This window comes from Typopeltis vanoorti, chromosome 3, assembly GCF_054136105.1.
Source record: "Typopeltis vanoorti isolate ZY-2024b chromosome 3, IOZ_Tvanoo_1.0, whole genome shotgun sequence".
Taxonomy (NCBI): Eukaryota; Metazoa; Arthropoda; class Arachnida; order Uropygi; family Thelyphonidae; genus Typopeltis; species Typopeltis vanoorti.
The window spans coordinates 94,606,834-94,629,833 of NC_143551.1; the positions used below are offsets into that span (position 1 = coordinate 94,606,834).

A 23,000-nucleotide genomic window follows, 5' to 3' on the forward strand; every position below is an offset into this window, starting at 1 on the left:
ACAGGAAGATGGTTTAATGTAAAATCTGGTGTGAGACAAGGATGTACATTATCCCCTCTGTTATTCATTATCTATATGGATCACATTATGAAGGAATGTGGTATTAAACCTGATATCAAAATTGGAGATGTTAATGTCAGCTCTTTGCTTTATGCGGATGATGTTATACTTCTAAATAAATCCGCTACAAGTCTGCAAGATTCTCTGACTAAATTGAATAGCTGTTGTAATAGATATGGTATGAAGGTCAGCAATAAAAAGACAAAGACAATGAAAATAGGCAGAATCATTGAAAATGTCAACTGTGTTGTGAATGGAGAACCTGTGGAACAAGTAAAACATTTCAGCTACTTAGGCACAATTTTTACTGAAGATGGTAAACTAAATATAGAAATAGACAACAGAATCAGCAAAGCTGGTATGGTGGGAAGTCAATTGAATAAATTCATATGGAATAAGAAAGAAATTAGTCTGAACACTAAATTAGCTGTATACAAGACAGTGTTCAAACCAATTTTAACTTATGGATCTGAGAGCTGGGTCAGAAGTAAAACACTTGACCAAAGACTAGAGACCGCAGATATGAGAGTCCTAAGAAAGATTAGAGGCGTGAACAGATGGCATCAATGGCAATATCATATTAAAAATGAGGATATTAGGAAAGAACTTGAGATTGTCAGCATCCAGGAATGCGTTAGCAGAGCTAATCTCAGATGGTATGGTCACTTAAATAGAATGGGAGAGGAAAGATTAGCAAAACAAGTGTTCTCTGCCAGGTTGGCAGGAAAACGACCCATAGGAAGACCAAGATATAGGTGGATTGATACGGTACAAAGTGCCTTAGACGATAGAAATATAAGATCTGATAATGTTGGAGTCTTGACAAGTAACAGACTGATTTGGAGGAAAATTGTAGATAGGAAGTTAGTAATGATGTAATTTTTTCATGTAGTACTGTCATATCCTGTACACCCCTTGAGGGTACATGGCAGGAATTTGAAGATGATGATGATGATGATGAGGGAATTAACTGGGAAAGAAGAAAACAACAATCCTTGGACAGGACGGCATGGAAATCTCTTCGGCAAAATCTCGATGCTTAAAAGCATAAGAGATCATAGACGAAGAAGAAGAAGAACATGCACACACGCACACGCACATTAACTGAAACAAGTGGAAGAAAGACTAGGGTCCTAATTAGGTGGGGTGGGATGCCCTCTATGAACACCATTTGGTGGCATAGGATGAAAAATGGGATCTCGAAGTATTAGTATTTTCCATTTGGGAAGTTTTATGCGATCATATTTATTTAAATTAGGCTGATTTTTAAGAGCAGCAGCAGATTCTAAAAACAGCCTTTCTCTTTAGCATGATGGACTTTTTCCCAACTGATTCTGTTAGCTGTAATTAAATACTTCAAATTGTATCTAAGTGCTGTTTCATTCCATTAAACCTTTATCATGAGTTTTTCCTAGCATTTAAACCTTAACACACAAATAACTGTTGAACAGTTTGAAAAATACCACAAGTGGAAACACTAAAAAAAAACAACATTTTTCTGACATTGTTAAATTTGAATAGCAACTGACATATGTTAATGCTTTGATTTGATTTTCTTTGTGCACTATCAAGTCAAGTCCAAAGTTAAAAATATTACACTAACAAATATATAACTATAAAGGATAAAATATACGCTTTCACTGGTGGAAAGGCAGATAAAAAAAAAATACAGTTTACAATATAAACTGCATTTGTTAGAAAAATTAAAGACGGAAACTTGAACTTACATGAAATAAATTTATTAGCTGTAAAATTTTCACCTACATATCACAGGCAATCACAATCAAGGAAAAGAAGGAGTAGCCATAGTATTCAACACAAAATACGAGGCTAATCTTCTTGAATGGCAGGCAGTGTCAAGTAGAGTGATTTGGGCAAATATCAGAATGGGGAACTTGACAATGAGACTTATTTGTGCTTATGGTACCACAGAAGGTTCTACTAAGGTAGAAGTGGAGGAATTTTTTGAGGCTCTAGAGAAAGATACTGACACAATGAAAAAGGAAAAGTTGGTCCTTGTTGGGAATCTAAACAACAGAGTAGGAAGTGATTGTCAGACATACAAAAATGTTTTGGGAAAATTTGGAGAAAAGACCAAATCTAATAATAATGGCAAATACCTATTGGATTTCTGCTCAGGACATGGACTGGTTATTACTAACATCATGTCCCAACATAAAAATGTGCACAAATTCACATGGAGAGAAGAGGTAAGGAATAAGAAAAGTCTCATTGACTATGTTATTGTTGATAGTGATGTTTTCTCCCTGGTGCAGGACACCAGAGTGTACAGAGGATTTGAAATTGGAAGTGATCACTATTTAGTCTTGAGCAAGATAAAACTGATTTTCATATTGAAAAGAATAACATGTAAGAAAGTTTTAAAGCAAATAAAAGTTGAGCAACTCTCAGATGTGAACTGTAGACTAAAATACACAAAGCTTATTGAAGAAAAAATGAAAGAGTTTGAGAACAGGAACCAAACCTTGGAGATTCAGTGGCAAGCCTTAAAGAAAACCCTGATTGATTCAGCTAGAGAGGCATGTGGTGAAGTTGTCTGCAAGGATAGAAAAATTAGAACCCATGGTGGACACAGGAAGTTAAAGAGGCAGTGAAGGAAAAGAAGAAAGCATATCAAAAGTTCCTGGCAAATAAGTCAGCTTGTGCTCTTAGAGAATACAGAGGCAAATGTAAGAAAGCTAAACAGTGTGTAAAACTAACTAAACAAAAGTCATGGGAGAACTTTGGCAAGAACATAGAAAATAAATATCAAGAAGGTGGCAAAATATTCTGGAGGTTGTTGAAGAAGGTTAGGAATGGAGGAAAGAGTGCTGTAAAAGGAGTTAGAGATGATAAAGGTAAAATGAAAACGAGAGAAAAAGATATCCTTGAAGAATGGAGTAATCACTTTGAAAATTTGCTAAATGAAACAAGCAGTGATGACAGCACAGTGATAAAAAACACTGACCAGGCATGCAGTCAGGAATACATATCCATACTTGAAGTAGAAAAAGCCATCAAAGGCTTGAAATGTGGAAAGGCAGCAGGAGTAGATGATATTCAACCAGAAATGCTGACGTATGGTGGTATAAAAGTCTTACAGTGGCTGCACTGCATAGTTCAGAATGCCTGGACAGAGGGACGAATTCCTAATGATTGGAGTAGAGCTCTCATAGTACCCATATATAAAAAGGGAAATAAAACTGCATGTGAGAATTACAGAGGTATATCCCTATTGAGTGTTCCTGGCAAGATATATGCAAGTATACTTGAGAAACGATTGAGAAGAATTGTGGAAGAAAAGCTTGGTGAAGAACAAGCTGGATTCAGGTCAAATAGAGGCTGTCAGGATCAGATCTTCACTTTACGCAAATAGTTGAGAAATTATGGGAATATAACATAACAAAGATCTGTATTTAAGTTTTATCGATTTGGAAAAGGCATATGACAAGGTGCAAAGAGAGAAGCTATTCAATATGCTACAGTTATACGGTGTCAATGGGACATTATATCAATAAATACTTAGTCTTTATTTGAGTTGTAAGTCAGCAGTTAGAATTGAAGGAAGTACAGGAAGATGGTTTAATGTTAAATCTGGTGTGAGACAAGAATGTACATTATCCCCTCTGTTATTCATTATCTATATGGATCGCATGAAGGAAAGTGGTATTAAACATGATATCAAAATTGGAGATGTTAATGTCAGCTCTTTGCTTTATGCAGATGATGTTATACTTCTAAATAAATCCACTGCAAGTTTGCAAGATTCCCTGACTAAATTGAATAACTGTTGTAATAGATATGGTATGGAGGTCAGCATTAAAAAGACAAAGACAATGAAAATAGGCAGAATCATTGAAAATGTCAACTGTGTTGTGAATGGAGAACCTGTGGAACAAGTAAAACATTTCATCTACTTAGGCACAATTTTTAGTGAAGATGGTAAATTAAATATGGAAATAGTCAACAGAATCAACAAAGCTGGTATGGTAGGAAGTCAATTGAATAAATTCATATGGAATAAGAGAGAAATTAATCTGAAAACACTAAATTAGCTGTATACAAGGCAGTGTTCAAACCAGTTTTAACTTATGGATCTGAGAGCTGGGTCAGAAGTAAACACGTGACCAAAGACTAGAGACCTCAGATATAAGAGTCCTGAGAAAGATTAGAGGCGTGAACAGATGGCATCAATGGCAATATCATATAAAAAAGAGGATATTAGGAAAGAACTTGACATTGTCAGCATCCAGGAATGCGTTAGCAGAGCTAATCTCAGGTGGCATGGTCACTTAAATAGAATGGACGAGGAAAGATTAACAAAACAAATGTTCTCTGCCAGGTTGGCTGGAAAATGACCCAGAGGAAGACCAAGATATAGGTGGATTGATACGGTACAAAGTGCCTTAGACGATAGAAATATAAGAGCTGATAATGTTGGAGTCTTGACAATTAACAGACTGATTTGGAGGAAAATTGTACATAGGAAGTTAGTAATGATATAAGTTTTTCATGTAGTACTATCATATCGTGCACACCCCTTGAGGGTACATGGCAGGAATTTGATGATGATCATAGGCATACTCGTTTATAAATAACTATACAAACACATGATAAATTTATTTCATTACAAATAAATAAGTTTAAGTTTCCATCTTCAATTTTTTTAAAGTATGTTAACTTATGTACCTATATTAAAACTGTTTTAATTTATTTTTAGAGGTACCTGTGGCATAGTATAATTATTAAAAGAACACATAAGACCACAGTAATAACTTTTAATTAATAAAGGTACAGATATTTCATACTAAAACTAATAGTACATCTTCAATGTCATAGAAACAGTTATAGGAATGGAATACAATTAACGAACATTCGGTGGATCACCTATTAAAATACATTTGTTGCCGTGTGCTAGGAAATGATAGAAAATAATAATTAATATTTAAGATAATTGGTTTTTTTATAGATTACATAAAATAAAAGTCTTGCAGATCTTGGAGAGAGAGAGAGAGAGAGAGAGGGACACAATCATTTCGATTTAAATTCGGTCGGTGTAAAACCGCTTCACAACTTCCTTTAAAAAGGTGTTAATATTTGAACCTGCATTTATGGAGGAGAATAGCTTTATCCCTAGATATTATGAGTGGTGTTAATACTGTGTTGTGCTAGACCAGACTTCTGAGGTTTGTTGTATTCAATATAATATTGATGTTCTTTAATTTTTTTTTTTTTTTTTTTCCTAGGAAATTTTTTTCTACCATTTCCTTGTTGATCATCATCATCAACAACCATGGTTCCAATGCCCATAGGTGTCTGCTGCCATCTTGATATGATTCTTCCATTGCATTCTATTTTGTGCAAAATGACTCAGTTTGTGTATAGAGTTTCCACACCATTTGACGATGTCATCGCCCCATTCTCCGTTTGGTCTTCCTCTTTTGTTCTTTCCTTCAATTATTCCAAACAGCAATGTTTTTAGTTTTCTCTCATCATTCATTCTACATATATGGCCAAATAGATGTAGTTTCCTTTTGATTATTTTTTGGATCAAGTTTTTTTTTTATCATGGCATTGATAAAATGCCATGATAAAAAACAGTAACAAAATATGAACAATGGTTAAGATTGAAAAGAAAAAAAAAAAAAGAATTAAAGAACATCAATATTATATTCGTCTTTTTGGTCATTTGGTTGTATTCGTCTATAGATTTCCTCATTGTTCACTTTCTGTATCCAGCTTATTCTCAAGATCTTTCTATAGCACTTCCTCTCAAATGCCAATATCCTCCTTTCAGATTCTCTCAGGAGTACCCAGGCCTTGCATCCATAGAGCATGCTGCTGAAGATACAGGTTTCTACAATGCGCAGTTTAGTTTGCATCTTTATAGCTCGGCTCTTCCATATTTTGTCTATGGCTTTTAAAATAGTTGTTGCCTCTGGCTATTCTAATTTTTATCTCTCTTTTGGGGTCCAAGTCATGCGTCATGTGGCATCCAAGATATGTGAAGTGTTCCACATTTTCCAGTTGAAATCTGTCTATTGTAACTCTGTTCAGTAACTCCTGTTGTCCGAATATCATTGTTTTAGTTTTTTTCAAAGTTGACATTTAGACATATCCTTTTTCTTCTGTGTATAGTGTGTGCAATGTCTGTTCCAGCCTTGCTGCGTCTTCTTCAATCAGGACGATGTCATCTGCAAAGCAGAGGTAGTTTATTCTCATACCATTTATTGAAATACCTCTACCTTCTTCTTTAATCCTATCTAGTGTTCTTCCTAGATGTGTGATGAAGATGATTGGTGATATTGGGTCCCCTTGTCTTGTGCCTTGACTAGTGGCAAACCAATCTCCAGTCTCACCTGCTATCCTGCTTTTTGATTGTGCATGGTTGTTTCTATCTTTCAGCAGGCGGATCAATTTATTGTCCACACCATAGGATTCCAAGACAGCCCATGTTATATTTTGGTCAATATTATCAAAAACTTTTTGGAAGTTCACGAAACAGCAATATATCATTTTGTTCTTTCTTTGAGCTTTCTCTTAGTGTGAGTATTTGTTGCACTGTACTTCGATCTTGTCGAAATCCAGTTTGCACATCCGGAAGCCCCCTCCATATGCCCCCTTCAGGTGTTCTGTTAGTATTTTCATCAACACTTTGCCAAGATGACTAATTAATGCAACAGTTCTGTAATTGGTGCATTCTAAAGCACTGCCTTTCTTATGAAGAGCAACCAAGACCGATTTGATAGGAGATTGATAATAATGTGAAATTAATCAGGCAGTGCTGTCTTAGTAACCTGAACACCCCTTGGGGGTACATATCAGAAAATTTATGATGAGTTAGATAAAACCAGCCTGAGGATTGATAAAATGCCATGATAAAAACAGTAACAAAATATGAACAATGGTTAAGATTGAAAAGAAAAAAAAAAAAAAAAAGAATTAAAGAACATCAATATTATATTGAATACAACAAACCTCAGAAGTCTGGTCTAGCACAATACAGTATTAACACCACTCATAATATCCAAGTGGGATAAAGCTATTCTCCTCCATAGATGCAGGTTCAAATATGAACGCCTTTTTAAAGAAAGTCGTGAAGCTATTTTACACCGACCAAATTTAAATCGAAATGATTGTCTCTCTCTCTCTCGAAGATCTGGGAGACTTTTATTTTATGTAATCAATAAAAAACCAATTATCTTAAATATTAATTAATCATTATTTTCTATCATTTCCTAGCACACGGCAACAATTGTATTTTAATAGGCGATCCACTGAATGTTCGTTACTTGTATTCCATTCCTATAACTGTTTGTGTGACACTGAAGATGTACTATTAGTTTTAGTATGAAATATCTGTACCTTTATTAATTAAAAGTTATTACTGTGGTCTTACATGTTCTTTTAATAATTTAACTGTATTTACAACACAGGTATACAAAACTTGAGAAAAATGCAAGAATACATTTAATAAGTTAGATAAATCTCATGACACTGTACCATCATATGCATTTGAGTTTAAGTCAGAAGTGCCTTAGAAGCACGAAATGTTAGATATGACAATATTGGAGTGCTCACAAGTAATATTGATTTTGAGGAAAATTGTTGATAGGAGATTAATGATAGGAGAATATCTGAAATAATAATGTGAACTTAATCAGGCAGTGCCGTCTCAGTAACCTGAACACCCCTTGGGGGTACATATCAGGAAATTTATGATGAGTTAGATAAAACCAGCCAGAGGAATGACTGCCGTGATAAAATACAATAACAAAATATGAACAATGGTTAAGACTGAACCAAGTACTCATACAGTCAAGTAACCAACTTTCTCTATATGCTTACATGCATATTTAAGACATTAATGTTATTGTATCCCCACAGGTGTCATATTACAAAGGTAAAAGTAAACAGAGTAGAGAGGCAAGTATAAGGAGAAGGATCAAAGGTAAATATTAAGTACAATAAAATATACTAAGAAAATGATATTAATAATTCTAAAGAGTATAAAGAGGCCTTGTTGAACACATTTACTGCCTTCAAAGGTTGCTAGGAGCAAGAGAATAAAAACCTTCCCTTAATCTTAAACTTCACAGATTTCTCAAAAGCCTTCAATTCAATCAAAAGACCAATTTCAGTTACTGTGGCATACCTTGAAATGACATAAATAAATTATGTAATTTCTTGGCTTTTAGTCATTTAAGTTTTTCTTTTTTTTATATATATATATATATATATATATGTATTATCTTGTAGAACCCTTTCGGAATCTATCTGAAATTCTTTTTCCCATGCATTCACACACACACACACACACACACACACACACACACACACACACACACACACACACACACAAATTCTGCATGTTGTAGAAATAAAAAGACTATACCTTTCTTCAAAGAAGAAAGGTATGGTCCTTCGAATCAAATCGAAGCAACAGCAGAACCATACCAGAATTGTCATGGAATAGTAATGTTGAATGGAGAGATTTTTTTTATATAATATACATATCTGATCCATGCATGAAAGACCTATAGCACATTAATGCCATGTATGGGCAAGAAGAAGAAGAATAGAAGAAAGGAGGAATCTGTTTGCATTTTGCTTGAACAGCTGAGGGTTGCAATCTTTGGGGAATGCAGAGTGGGGGGGGGGGAGAGATTGTTCCAAAGGAGAGAAGTAGATGGGATAAAGGAAGAGGCAGTGAAGTTGGTTTGGTGTGTTTCAAGGTGGACTGTAAAAGGGTGTGATGTTGGTTAGCAGTAGCTTTTATTTTAATGATTTTGGAGGAGAGTGGAGGAATAACAGTGGCCAATTCAGCAGAGCACCATCCATGAAAGTATCTGTAGAAGAGCATAAGGCAGAAACTGAACACTTGTGAGAGGGATCATTAATTAGCCAGACTGCCCTCTTCTGGATAGAATCAAGCAATTTTAGAGAGGATTTTGGGCCACTCCAAATATGGGAGGAATATTCCATGGCTGGGTGGATCTGGATTTTGTATAGAGTTAGCAGCTGTGAAGATGTGTCTTATCCGAAAAAGTACACCAAGATTTTGGCAACTGCAGAAGCTATAGTTGAAATATCATTGTGCCAGGAAAGATTGGAGGTGCAGGTCAGTCCGAGTAAAGAAATCTGATTACTTTTGGATATCTCAGTATTACTGAAGGTAAGGGGGAGGGATGGGAGTGCTTCTTGAAAGAGATCAGGCAGGACTGGGTAAGATAACAGAGCTTTTCTATAAGAAAGATTCCGGTAATTAGACCACATGTTTATTAAGCTAAATGAAAATAAAAAACAAACCCGACAAGTTTCGTAAGTCATTTGACTTACATCTTCAGGGATCAAAGGTAACTAAAAGTTTAAACACAAGAAATGAGAAATTACTCAAAATAATTCATTATATACAGTTGTGGCCGTCTAACTGTTATTAAATTGAATATCCAAATGTAGATTCAGTGCAGTGCTAAGTTTGAACAATGGTGGATGCTGCCACATCCTGTTGTTCACGTTCACATTGCCCAAGGTCTGACTTGGGTATATTTTTTTTATCACTGCTGACCAAACTTGGTGTAGAATTAGGCCCTGGTTTTCGTTATACTGCATTGGAAGTTTAAGCATTGCAGCTGCCTTAAATTTCCTTATGTAATCATTTTTTCAATGTAAGACATGTTTGTTTTTTGCCAGAGTACATTATGGCCGGTGGAAGTTATATGGTATGCTAGGCCGGATTTGTGTTCTCTTCTTTTTTGTACGTCTTTTTGGTGTTCGTTCATACGAATTTCCCCTGATCTTCCCATCTGGCCTACATAGTAGATGCCACAGGAAATAAATGAAAATAAAAAAACAAGCCCGACAAGTTTCGTAAGTCGTTTGACTTACATCTTCAGGGGTCAAAGGTAACTAAAAGTTTTAACACAAGAAATGAGAAATTGCTCAAAACTGTAGGCCAGACGGGAAGATCTGGGGAAATTTGCATGAACAAACACCAAAAAGATGTACAAAAAAGAAGAGAACACAAATCAGGCCTAGCATACCATACAACTTCCACCGGCCATAATGTACTCTGGCAAAAAACAAACATGTTTACATTGAAAAAAATTGTTACATAAGGAAATTTAAGGAAGCTGCAAACATGATTAAACTTCCAAAGCACTGTAACAAAACCAGGGTATAATTCTACACCAAGTTTGGTCAGCATTGATAAAAAATATACCCAAGTCAGACCTCGGACAATGTGAGCGTGAACAACAGAACATGGCAGCATCCAGCATTGTTCAAACTTAGCACCGCACTGAATCTACATTTGGATATTCAGTTTAATAATAGTTAGACGGCCACAAATGTATATAATCAATTATTTTGAGTAATTTCTCATTTCTTGTGTTTAAACTTTTAGTTACCTTTGACCCCCTGAAGATATAAGTCAAACAACTTACAAAACTTGTCAGTTTTTTTGTTTTTTTTTAGCTTAATAAACATGTGGTCCAATTACCGGAATCTTTTTTATGAACTGATAAACCACAGAAACCTTCGCATACAAATAGAGCTTTTCTATTTCTAGTGGAGTTCATCAGAGAGACTCCTGGCACCATATGTTTTCATTATTACCCTTGATTATGTATTCAGACTTCACATGAAACGCGTATGGAATAACTCTTGAAGATTCAGCAAGACAAACCCACATAAATAATCTCTGTTCTGCAGATAATGTTGTGCTGATTGACTAACATTCCGACTGCCCAAAACCAGTTAGATAATTAGAATCAGAGTAGGGGAGAGAGAGAATTTTGGGAGTGTTAGAAGAGGAGGGAAAGGAAACAGTAGAAGAGAGGGAATGAGTGAGAGGTATTGGGGGGGGGGGGGGGGGGGTGCTAGAAGAGAAGAGAATGGAAACAGTAGAAGTGAGGGAATGAGAGAGAGGCATGGGAATGCTAGAAGACGAGAGGATGGAAACAGTAGGAGAGACGGAATGAGAGAGGGATATGGAAGTGCCAGAAGTGGAGAAAATGGAAACAGTAGGAGGAGATGTATGGAAGTGCTAGAAGAGGAGAGAGAGGTATGGGAATGCTAGAAGAGAGAATAGCAGTAGAGGAGAGGGAATGAGAGAGAGACCTATGGGAATGAAAGAAGAAGAGAGAATGGAAACAATAGGAGAGAGGGAATGGTAAGAGGTATAATGTATGGCGACTCAATGATCCGTGGTGTTCAAGATAGGATGCGTGAGGAGTGTTTGCCAGGAGGAACAATAGAAAGGGTAGTTATGGCAATTAAGAGAGGTGAAAGGGTGGATGACATGATTGTGATGGTAGGAACAAATGACTTGAGTGGTAATGTAAGTCGGGCAGCGAAAGATATGAGATTTTTGCTTGAGGCTGTATACAGAAGAAGACGGAGAGAAGAAAAATAGTGTGCGTGTTTCCTAGGTATGATAATGACGAGCTGAGCAGAAGAGCAGTAATATTGAATGACATAATGGCTAGAATATGTGACAAGAGAGGACTGGTATATGTGGATGCTTGGAGTGTGTTTGAGGAAAGAGAGGAATTGTATGCGAGAGACCGCTTACATTTGAATGAGGAAGGACGTAGGCATCTGGAGAGATTGCTGTTCTGAACGAGTCAGTGTGTCCCAGGGAGGATGATAGCAGGGGTGGCCTCTTGTGGGAATTGATACTTGGGAGAAGGGAGACGACATCAGGTAACACTGAGCCCAGTGGAGTCTAGAGGAGATAATGCTGGGTATAGAAACAATGGCATTTATATGCTTTATTTATACTAATGCCAGGAGTATTCAGAATAAGGGAGAGGAATTGGTGGCGTAGATATCATCAGCCTGGCCAAAAATTATTGGGATCACTGAGACGTGGTTGACAGAAAAGTATATAATAACAGGAATAGAAGTTGCTGGGTACAGCATTTTTCGGCAGGATAGGAGAGGAAAGTGTGGTGGTGGGGTACTGCTTATGATAAGTGACGACCTATGTCCTCTAAGAGTAGAGGCTTTTGGAAGGCAGTAAGACAAATGATTTTGAGAGCATATGGTGTGAGGTAGAGGTGGGCAAGACAGGATATTTAGTGGGGTGTTGCTACAGACCCAGGAGCACAGAGGATGGGGACCAGGAGATGTTTAGACAGTTAAGTTTGGCAAGTACAAGAAGAATGATTGTTATGGGAGATTTTAACTACAGTAGTATAAATTGGAGAGAGGAAGATGCATGTAGCAATAGGGGAATGGAATTTCTAGAATTCTTGAGGGACAAATGTCTTAGGCAACATGTAACAGAGGGAACAAGAGGTTCAAGAGTTTTGGATTTGGTTATAGCATCAAAAGAGTTGACATCTCTCCCACCAGTTGGAGAGAGTGACCATATGGTTTCGACTTGGAAAATGAATAGACATGCAGGAGTATCAAAGAGACGGGAACTTATGTGGAATTATAATGCAAGTGATTATAATAGTCTTAGACGTCAACTTTGGGAAGTTTCACGGAGGGAGGAATTCGAAGGCCGGGATATCATAGTGCGTGGGAAATTGTGAAAGAATATTTGTTAGCAGCAATGGTAAGTTGTATACCAAGTGAAGAAGAGGACACAATTTGGAGTAAAGTGGATGACAAACAATATTAAACAGGAATTGCATGCGAAAAAGAGGCTATGGAAGAGATATAAGGAGTCAGGTGAAGAGAAGATGCATGAAGAATATAAGATACAGGCCAGAAGAGTGACTAGTGTGGTAAGGAAAGCGAAACTGGAATATCAGAAAAGATTGGCCCTAAGATCCAAAGAAAATCCTAGGGAATTTTTTAGCTATGTGGCCAGTAAGAGGAGAAATAACTGTGGAAGAATGATATTGTGGGATAAAAATGGGAATAGAGTGACTGATGCAGAGGACATAGTGGAATTGTTCAATGAACACTTTTATTGGAGTATTTCATCCTAGAGGAGTCAGTTTTAATGCTAGAGGGCATAGGGCAGGTTCGAGGTTTAGAGGTACAGGAGGAGAGTGTGTTTCAGATACCGAGTACTCTGGATGTCATTAAAGCTTTGGGATTGGATGGTATTTCACCACGAGTTTTGAGAGAATGTGCTAGGGAACTAACTGACAGTGCCTTTAACCTGGCTTTTCAATGAAAGTCTGGCTGTGGGAAAGGTGCCCAGGGAATGGAAGGAAGGTAAGATAGTGCCATTGCATAAGGGTGGTAACAGACTGGAAGTGTCTAATTATAGGCCAGTTTGTGTGTGTCATCAGTAGATGTTAAGATCTTGGAGAAAGTAGTGAGGGACCATATACAGCATTGGGCAGATGAGGGTAATGTTATCTGTGAGAGTCAACATAGATTTGTGAAAGGGCACTCTTGCTTTAGCAATATGCAAGCCTTTTATAATAAAGTTACAAGAACATTAGATGAGGGGAAAGGCATATACTGCAATTTTCTTAGACTTAGCGAAAGCATTTGACAAGGGGCCACATGATAAGCTGATATTTAAGTTGCAGCACATAGGTCTGGATGTCAGATTGGTCAACTGGATTCAGGATTGGCTGTCTGATAGGTATCAGAGAGTTGTGTATGGTGGAGCAGTTTCAAGGAGACAGAGGGTTACAAGTGGGGTCCCACAGGGACCAGTACTGGGACCTATATTGTTTAACCTTTATATCAATGACATTGTCAGTGGATTGCAATGAGAAAATTCAGTTGTTTGCAAATGATGCGAAGCTAGGAAGGATTATTAGTAATAGTGCAGATGTGGCAGCCCTGCAAGAGGATTTGAATAAGCTAGATAGATGGGCAAATGAATGGGGGTATCGGTTTAATGCAGCAAAATGTAAGGGCTTGAGGTTTGGGAAATATCGATGGGATGCTGCATACTCTATGGAAGGAGTTATACTGGAGGGGAGACAAGAGATCTGGGGTTGATGATTGATAGAAACCTGAAATTTAGAGGACATATTGCAAAAGGTAGTGCAGGTAACACAGAGGATTGCTGCAATTATGACAAGGACACTGACCTGCAGAGATAAAAGGGTTATCATTCCATTGTATAAGTCTCTGATCAGACCACACTTAGACTATTGTTCTCAGATTTGGTTCCCAGGATTTGAAGGGGATAAATTAACTGTGGAAAGGGTACAAAGACGCATGACAAAAATGGTTTCAGGACTGTACAATTTTGGTTATGAGGATCGGCTGAGGGAATGTGGACTGCAGAGTTTGGTGGATAGAAGAAGGAGAGGTGATATGATTGAGACTTTTAAACTGTTGAGAGGTGGTTACAGGGTTGACACTGGGGAGTTCTTTCGCTTGGTTGAACAGCGGGAAGGAGTGATGACAAGAGGCCATCCCTGGAAGTTATGAAAGGAAACTGTGAGCAAGAGGGTGAGGAGTGGTTTCTTTGCATGGAGGGTGGTTGAACCATGGAATGTATTGCCTGATGGAGTGGTGAGAGCGAGAACGGTCAATAAGTTTAAGGAGTGGTATGATAGACTTTGTGTTTCTTAGGAAGGACCTCCCACGACGAGTCTTTTGACTCCATGGAGGCCTGAATAATAATAATAATTAATAATTATCTAAAAATGCAGCACTGATTGGAGTGACAGTCAACAGCAATAATACTAAAATCCTAAAGAACATAATAGAAGGAAATATTACGTTTAAAAAAGTCACGGAATTTCTATTCATTAATTTTGTGTTGAAAAGTCTGCAAACTGCAAAGGAGCAACTGAATGTGTGGACAAATGTGCTTAACTTGTAGTTGATGATAGAGCTCTGGATAAAGCTACTCAGATCAGAGCAAGTGCACAATGCTGATGAAACCATATGCAAAGGATGAAGAAGGGCTAACAGAATTCACACAACATAATTATAACTATTATTATTATTACCAGCCTGGGTGGTCGAGTGGTTAGTGTATCCGCTCTCCAGCCAAGAGGCTATGGGTTTGAATCCTGCGTAAGCATGGGTGTTTGTGATTGTCTTCCACCTTCATACATTCATTCACCCAAGTATAGATACGCTCTCCCAATATGTACTGGGTCACCATGCTGCAAACAGTGACCCCAAAACTCTCTCAATGAGAGAGGCCTTCACATTGCAGTGGGTAGAAAAATAGGCTGTTCATCATCATCATTATATGGGCACCTCCATGGAGTCCAAAGACTAATTGCGGGAGACCCAATCTGGCCACACACAATCAATCATATCTCTCCTTGAACCTATTAACAGACAAAGCACTCACAACTGACTCTAGCAACCCATTCTCACTCATTCACCACTCTCCAAGCAAAAAATCTAGTCATCACACCTCTACTAACCACACATTTATTCAACTTCCAGGGATGACCCCTTGTTTTGGTCTCTATAGCCAAGTGTTGAAAGATTTTCTCTGCATCTATCCTATAAAACCCTTTAAGCAACTTAAATGTTTCTATCTTATCCCCTCTTTTTCTCCTATCAACCAACTTCTGCAATCCACACACCTTCAATCTTCCTTATAAGGAACATTCCACAGGCCACTCACCATCTTGATCACTCACCTGTGAATCCTCTCCACTGCTTCCTCAACCTCAAGAAATCCAGGGGACCAGATTTGAGCACAGTAATCTACATGTGGGTATATCAGGGCTTTATAAAGAGGAATGACAACTTCCTTCTTTCTGCTTGTTAATGTGTTCTTCAATAACCAAGTAATCTTATGGACTACCTTAGCAATATGTCCTCTAAACTTTAATTCTCTGTCTACCACCACCCCTAAATCTCTAGCTTCATTTATTTCCTAGAGTACAGTGCCATCAATGCAATACATGGCTTGTAATCTATTTATCCCAAAATGCATAACTTTACATTTCTCGACATTAAATTGACACCCATTAACTTTTGCCCTGACAGCCTATATAAATTGTTCGGCAAGCTCTCCACACCTTGATTAACTATTACTCTACATAATTTTGCGTCATCAGCAAACAATTGAATATTTCCTTTCGGGTTATTTCCTATATCATCATCAAACTTCTGACATGTACCCTCAAGGGGTGTACAGCATGGGTGTCCAACCTTTTGGCTTGCAAAGACCACATTGAGTGAAGTGAAATTGCCGTGAGCTGCATATAAAATGTATAATATAGTTAATGTATATAAGTAACAAAACTTCCTTTATTTTTTTATTATAACATTAAAAAAAGAGGGCAGCATAAACACAAAACTAGTAAGATATTTGGCCTTGTTCATGTGAAACCAATGCATCAATGTCTGATTTGATGGAAGTGGTTGCAATTTGTAGTGAGGTTTCAAGGTTCTTGTCAGAAATTTTTGATCTAACTTCACTCTTCGTATGCTTCATTCTTGAAAATAGTTGCACAGAAATGTACATCTTATAAAAATCTAGCAAACAGACATTATCAAATTTTTTGAGTTGAATATCTGATTGCAACTCCATACATTACATTTGAAAATTCGAAGTTAATGTATTTATGTTGACTGAAAATGGAGTTGCAAATATACAAAAAAATTTATAATTTTTTCTGAAATCTTGAAACTATTCTCAAATTCCTGTATCAAAACGGAAAGAAAGACAGCACATTTTTCGCATCACATAATAATAAAAGTTTAAGATCTTATTGGCCACATTACTAACAGTCCAGGGCCATGAATTGGACATTCCTGGTGTACAGGATAGTATGATAGAAGTATATGAAAAGCTTACATCATTACTAACTTCCTATCAAAAACTTTCCTCCAAATCAATCTCTTATCTGTAAACTCTCCAACAATACCAGATCTTCTACATCTAAAGCACTTTTTACTGAATCAATCCACCTATATCATGGTTTTCCTCTGGGTCTTTTTTCCTGCCACTTGGCAGAGAACACTTCTTTTGCTAATCTTTCCTCTACTATTCTGTTTAAGTGACTATACCACTTGAGATTAGCTCTGCTAACAATGTCAAGTTCTTTTGTAATATTCTCGTTTTTAATATGATATTGTCATTGATGCCACCTGTTCATGCCCCTGATCTTTCTCAGGACTCATATCTATGGTCTCTAATTTGGTCAAGTGTTTTACTTCTGACCCGACTCTCAGATCCATAAGTTAAAATTGGTTTGAATACTGTCTTGTATACAGTTAATTTAGTGTTGACTAATTTCTCTCTTATTCCATATAAATTTATTCAGTTGACTTCCTACCAGCCTTGTTGATTCTGTTGTCTATTTCCATATTTAATTACCATCTGCACTAAAAATTGTGCCTAAGTAGCTGAAATGTTTTACTTGTTCTATAGGTTCTCCATTCACAATGCAGTTGATATTTTCAATGTTTCTACCTATTTTCATTGTCTTTGTCTTTTTAATGCTGACCTCCATACCATATCTATTACAACAGTTATTCAATTTAGTCAGGGAATCTTGCAAACTTGCAGTGGATTTATTTAAAAGTATAACACCATCTGCATAAAGAGCTCAGCTTAACATCTCCAAATCCAGATATCAGGTTTAATACCACTTTCCTTCATAATGTGATCCATATAGATAATGAATATCCTTGTCTGACAGACCAGATTTATCATTAAACCATCTTCCTATATTTCCTAAAATTCTAATGGCTGATTTACAACTCAAATAAAGACTGAGTATTGCTTGATATAATACCCCATTGACAGCATATAACTGTAGTATTTTGAATAGCTTCTCTCTTGGCACCTTGTCATATGCCTTTTCCAGATCTACAAAACTTAAATACAGATCTTCATTATATTCCCATGATTTCTCAACTATTTGTCATAAAGTGAATATATGATCCTGACAGCCTCTATATGCCTGAATCCAGCTTGTTTTTCACCAAGCTTCCCATCAACAATCCTTCAACTGTTTCTCAAGTACACTTGCATAAATCTTACCAGGAACACTCAGTAGGGAAATACTCTGTAATTCTCACATTCAGTTTTATTTCCTTTTTTATATATATGGGTACTATGAGAGCTCTACTCCAATCATCTGGAATTCATCCCTCTGTCCAGGCCTTCTGAACTATGCGGTGCAGCCACTGCAAGACTTTTATACCATACTTGAACATTTCTGGTTGAATATCACTATTCCCACTGCTTTTCCACATTTCAGGTTTTTTGATGACTTTTTCTACTTCAAGTATGTATATGTATTCCTAATTGAATACCTGTTGAGTTTTTTTTTTCTTTTACCACAGTGCTATCACTGCTTGTGTCATTTAGCAATTTTTTCGAAGTAATTACTTCATACATCAAGGATATCTTTTTCTCTAGTTTTCAAGTCACCTTTATCTGTAATTGCTTTCACAGTACTCTTTCCTCCATTTCTGAGCTTTTTCAACAGCCTCCAGAATATTTTGCCATCTTCCTGTTATTTAATTTCTATGTCCTTAACAAAGTGTTCTCATGACTTTCATTTAGCTAGTTTAACACAGTCTTAAGCTTTCTTACATTTGTCTCTGTATTCTCTAAGAGCACAAGCTGACTTATTCACCAGGAACTTTTGATATGCTTTCTTCTTTTCCTTCACTGCCTCTTTAACTTCCTGTGTCCACCATGGGTTCTAATTTTTCCATTATTGCAGAAAACCTCACCACATGCCTGGCTAAATCAATCAATGTTTTCTTCGGGGCTCGCCACTTAATCTCCAAGGTATGGTTCCTGTTCTCAATCTCTTATTTTTTTCTTGAATAATGCTTCTGTATTTTAGTCTACAGTTCACATCTGAGAGCTATTAACTTTTATTCACATTAAAACTTTCTTATATGTTCTTCTTTGCAATAAAAAATTCAATTTTATCCTGCTCAAGACTAAATGATGATCACTTTCAATTTCAAATCCTGTGTACACTCTGGTGTCCTGCTCCAGTGAGAAAATATCACCATCAACAATAACATAGTCGATGATACTTTTGATTTATTCGTTGCCTCTTCTCTCCATGTGAATCTGTGCACATTTGTATGTTGGAACATAGTGTTAGTAATAACCAGTCCATGTCCTAAGCAGAAATCCAACAAGTATTTGCCATTATTATTAGATTTGCTCTTTTCTCCAAAGTTTCCTAAATATTTTTGTATGTCTGACAATCATTTCCTACTCTGCTATTTACATCTTCAACAAGGACCAACTTTTCCTTTTTTTGTCAGTTGCTTTCTCTAAAGCCTCAAAAAAATTATTCTACTTCTACCTTAGTAGAACCTTCTGTAGGACCATAGGCACAAATAAGTCTCGGTGTCCAGTTCCGTGTTCTGATATTTGCCCACATCGCTCTCCTTGATGTTGCCTGCCAATACGAATTAAACAGGAATGGTCCCAGCACTGATCCTTGCATCACACCACTAGTTGCCTTGATTCTGTCCCCTGCTATTCCATCAGCAGCCACTCTCTTATCCACTAAACCAGTGTCATATTCATCTCCATTTGTTCTGATTTGCATAACAGAGTTCTATGTGGTATTCTGTCAAATGCCTTTGCAAAATCCAGCAAAATCATCTTGTAGCCATTTCCTTTATCTAACTGAGCTGTTACTCTATTATAAATAGTAAATTACTAAGGCATGACCAACCCTTCACAAAGCCATGTCAACCCTCACACAGTATCATATTTTTACTACCTATTCTTGAATTCTTTTTAGCAATTTTTCTAGTTCTTTTACCACCATGACTGAGATACTGATTGGTATATAATTTGCTACTGCAATCTTAGAATCTCCCTTATGCAAGAGAATTATTTTGACCTCTTACCACTCCCTTGGCACTCTACCAGAGCTGAGACTTCAATTAAAGAATCTACTCAAAGGCATTGCCGATTCCCTCATGCATTCTTGCAAAACCCTTACTAATATCCTATCTAATCTCACAAGGATTAGTTCTACTGTTCTATGGTGCACAATGCAACCAGCATGTACAGATGTAAGCCACTGGTGACATGAATTGCCAAAGAGCCGTGAAAGACATTAAAATTTACTAAGTAATATACTGTGCAAATAAAAATGGCTGAATTACCACAGAAATTATATATTATTTATTACCACAGAAATTACACAAAAATAAAATAAAATAAAATAAAAAATATTTATACACTGCATATACCATGAATTATTACATAATCATTGTTAGTCTGCAAAATAGCTAATCCAGCAAAGCTCTGGAATTAAGAGTGCCATAAAATTAGTTATGTACCTGTACTTGAGAAGATACTGACAAAAATTGTGAAAGAGAAACTTGGAGAAAAACAAGCTGGGTACAGGCAAAACAGAGGTCATCAAATCAGATTTTCACTTTACCCAAATAGTTGAGAAATCACGTGAATAGATCTGAAAAAGACATAATACAAGGTGACCAGAGAAAAGTTTCCAAAACACCATAATTATATGAGATAAATGGAATATTATACACAGCAATACATAGTCTATATTAACGTTGTAAGTCAGCAGTTAGAATTGAAAGAAATACAGGAAGATGGTTTATGAAAAACAATTTAAAAAATCAGGTGTAAGACAAGGGTGCACAGCATCTCAACTGTTATTCATCATCCATATGGATAGCATCATGAAAGAAATTGGCATTAAACCTAATATTAGAACTGGAGATTTCATACTTAGCTTTTTGCTTTATGCAGATGATGTAGTCATCATAAAAACATTCAGTGAATATCTCCAGGATTCTCTAACTAGATTAAATAATAGCTATAAAAAATTTCCCACGAAAATCCACAATAAAAAAAAAAAAAAACTATGAAAATTTGCAGGAGCAGACACTTCAGCTGCATTCTCAATGGAGAACCTACAGAACAAGTAGAATATTTCAGCTATTTAGGCACCGTTTTTAGTGATGATGGCAAATTAGATATTATATATTTGGTTTAATCCTTTATCCAAGTATAAGCAAACAAAGTTTGTGCCTGGGGATAAAGGACTGGGGCAACTCGTGGTAAAGGTGGTATAAGTTCTGATCACTCGCCATAGTATCCCATAATGCAAAGCACATATCCTTATGGGTATGTATAATTCTATGCATTATGGAAAGGGTCACTATCCAGACCAGTTTCGACCTTTATTGTGGTTTCGTCAGTGGGAGCTAGACCCAGAGGTCGTGATACAAAGGTGAAAGTAACGAGAAGTCATATCACCATATACCAGTTACCAAAAGGAGTCAACACCTTATTATTAAAATTCTCTGGATCAGAGATAGTTGATGGAAGTTTTTTCAGTTACAAATGTGGTCTCAATACCAGAAGCTTCCCACAAAAGAACATTATTTTCCATGTTAAAATAATGTGTGGGAATTAGCAAGCCAACTGAAAATAATTAACACATTCAATAATTATGTTTAAACTCCACATATTGAAATAACTCATATGGGTTAATCATATAAAATTAAGCATTCATCATAAACCTACTCAAAACTGTTTCCAAGTGCACATAAAATTTTTCACTTATGAATGAGAAGTTCTATGTTTCAGTATGAAAGTATTTATAAATAAAAGCAAAGGATTTTTAATCATTATTGCTTATTACATTCCTTCAAAAAGATTTAAAAATTAAATTATTTAAAATCTATGCTAATTAATACACATGTGAATATAAATTATTAAAACTCATTAATAATCCTTACCCATCACTTTGTCGCCAAGAATCAAGTACTTTAAATCTTTGTCTTCCTTCTGCTTTTATTCGCAGAGTACATAATCCCATATGTTCATCACTTTCTTCTCTATAAGATCTAATTTCTGCTGTAGTGCCAACTGCATCAGTAGAATGAAGATTTATATGTCCTGCATACCTAAGAAAGAACTGTAACAGTAAACACAGGAGCAAAAATTATGTCATTATTTCAAGTATGAAAAAAAATCTCTATATTAAGAGTCTAATATAACATGATTAGGAGACATGAATAAGATGTAAAAATCTCACATAATTGTTTTCATTATTATGTTCATTTTTTAGAGTATTATATAAACTGAATGCAAGTTTCATCAATAAGTTTTGTTAGATGATATATTTTTAACACTTATTTGTATTTATTAACATAATTGTATGCTTTAGTATTACCAAAATCGCAGAGTGGTTAAGCAGTGATGTAACAAAAGTAAAGAGAGATATTTAAATAGTCCACTTGCTTACCTTGATGTTGTAATCCTTAGGAAATGACTTAAAAGTAATATTGTATGTATATTATTTTTGTCTATTGTAAAGTGGACTCACTGAACTAACATCAGCCATTCTGTCACTAGAGGTTCAACTCTGAATCTCAGTAATGAACATGGTCATAAGTTGTGAGTTTTAGTACAGCTGACATCGGGTAACAGGAAATTGGTCATTGTAGGATTAACCTTCAGAAGTTTTGTTAAAGCAGTTGATAGTGTAACTCTTAGTGAAGATGAACAAAGTAAAGCAAAGTTAAGTCAAGACAAAGTTAAATTAAGATCATCATCATCAAATTCCTGACAGGTACTCTCAAAGGGTGTACAGGATATGATAGTACTATATGAAAAATTTACATCATTACTAACTTCCTATCTACAATTTTCCTCCAAATGAGTCTGTTACTTGTCAAGACTCCAACATTATCAGATCTTATATTTCTATCGTCTAAAGCACTTTGTACTGTATCAATCCACCTATATCTTGGTCTTCCTCTGGGTCATTTTCCAGCCAACCTGGCAGAGAACATTTGTTTTGCTAATCTTTCCTCGTCCATTCTATTTAAGTGACCATACTGCCTGAGATTAGCTCTGCTAATGCATTCCTGGATGCTGACAATGTCAAGTTCTTTCCTAATATCCTCTTTTTTATATGATATTGCCATTGATGCCATCTGTTCACGCCTCTAATCTTTCTCAGGACTCTCATATCTGAGGTCTCTAGTCTTTGGTAACGTGTTTACTTCTGACCCAGCTCTCAGATCCATAAGTTAAAACTGGTTTGAACACTGTC

General features: G+C 36.2%; 1 protein-coding gene across 1 annotated transcript in view; it reads right to left on the bottom strand.

Annotated features, from left to right (window-relative positions):
• LOC150108394 (protein cereblon-like) overlaps positions 1-23,000 on the bottom strand; it is a 293,909-nt gene that overhangs the window by 168,576 nt on the left and 102,333 nt on the right. The window contains exon 4 of the mRNA XM_090415815.1: positions 21,679-21,846. Within this exon, the coding sequence (XP_090271941.1) occupies positions 21,679-21,846 (168 nt within the window). The remainder of the gene's footprint in view (positions 1-21,678; positions 21,847-23,000) is intronic.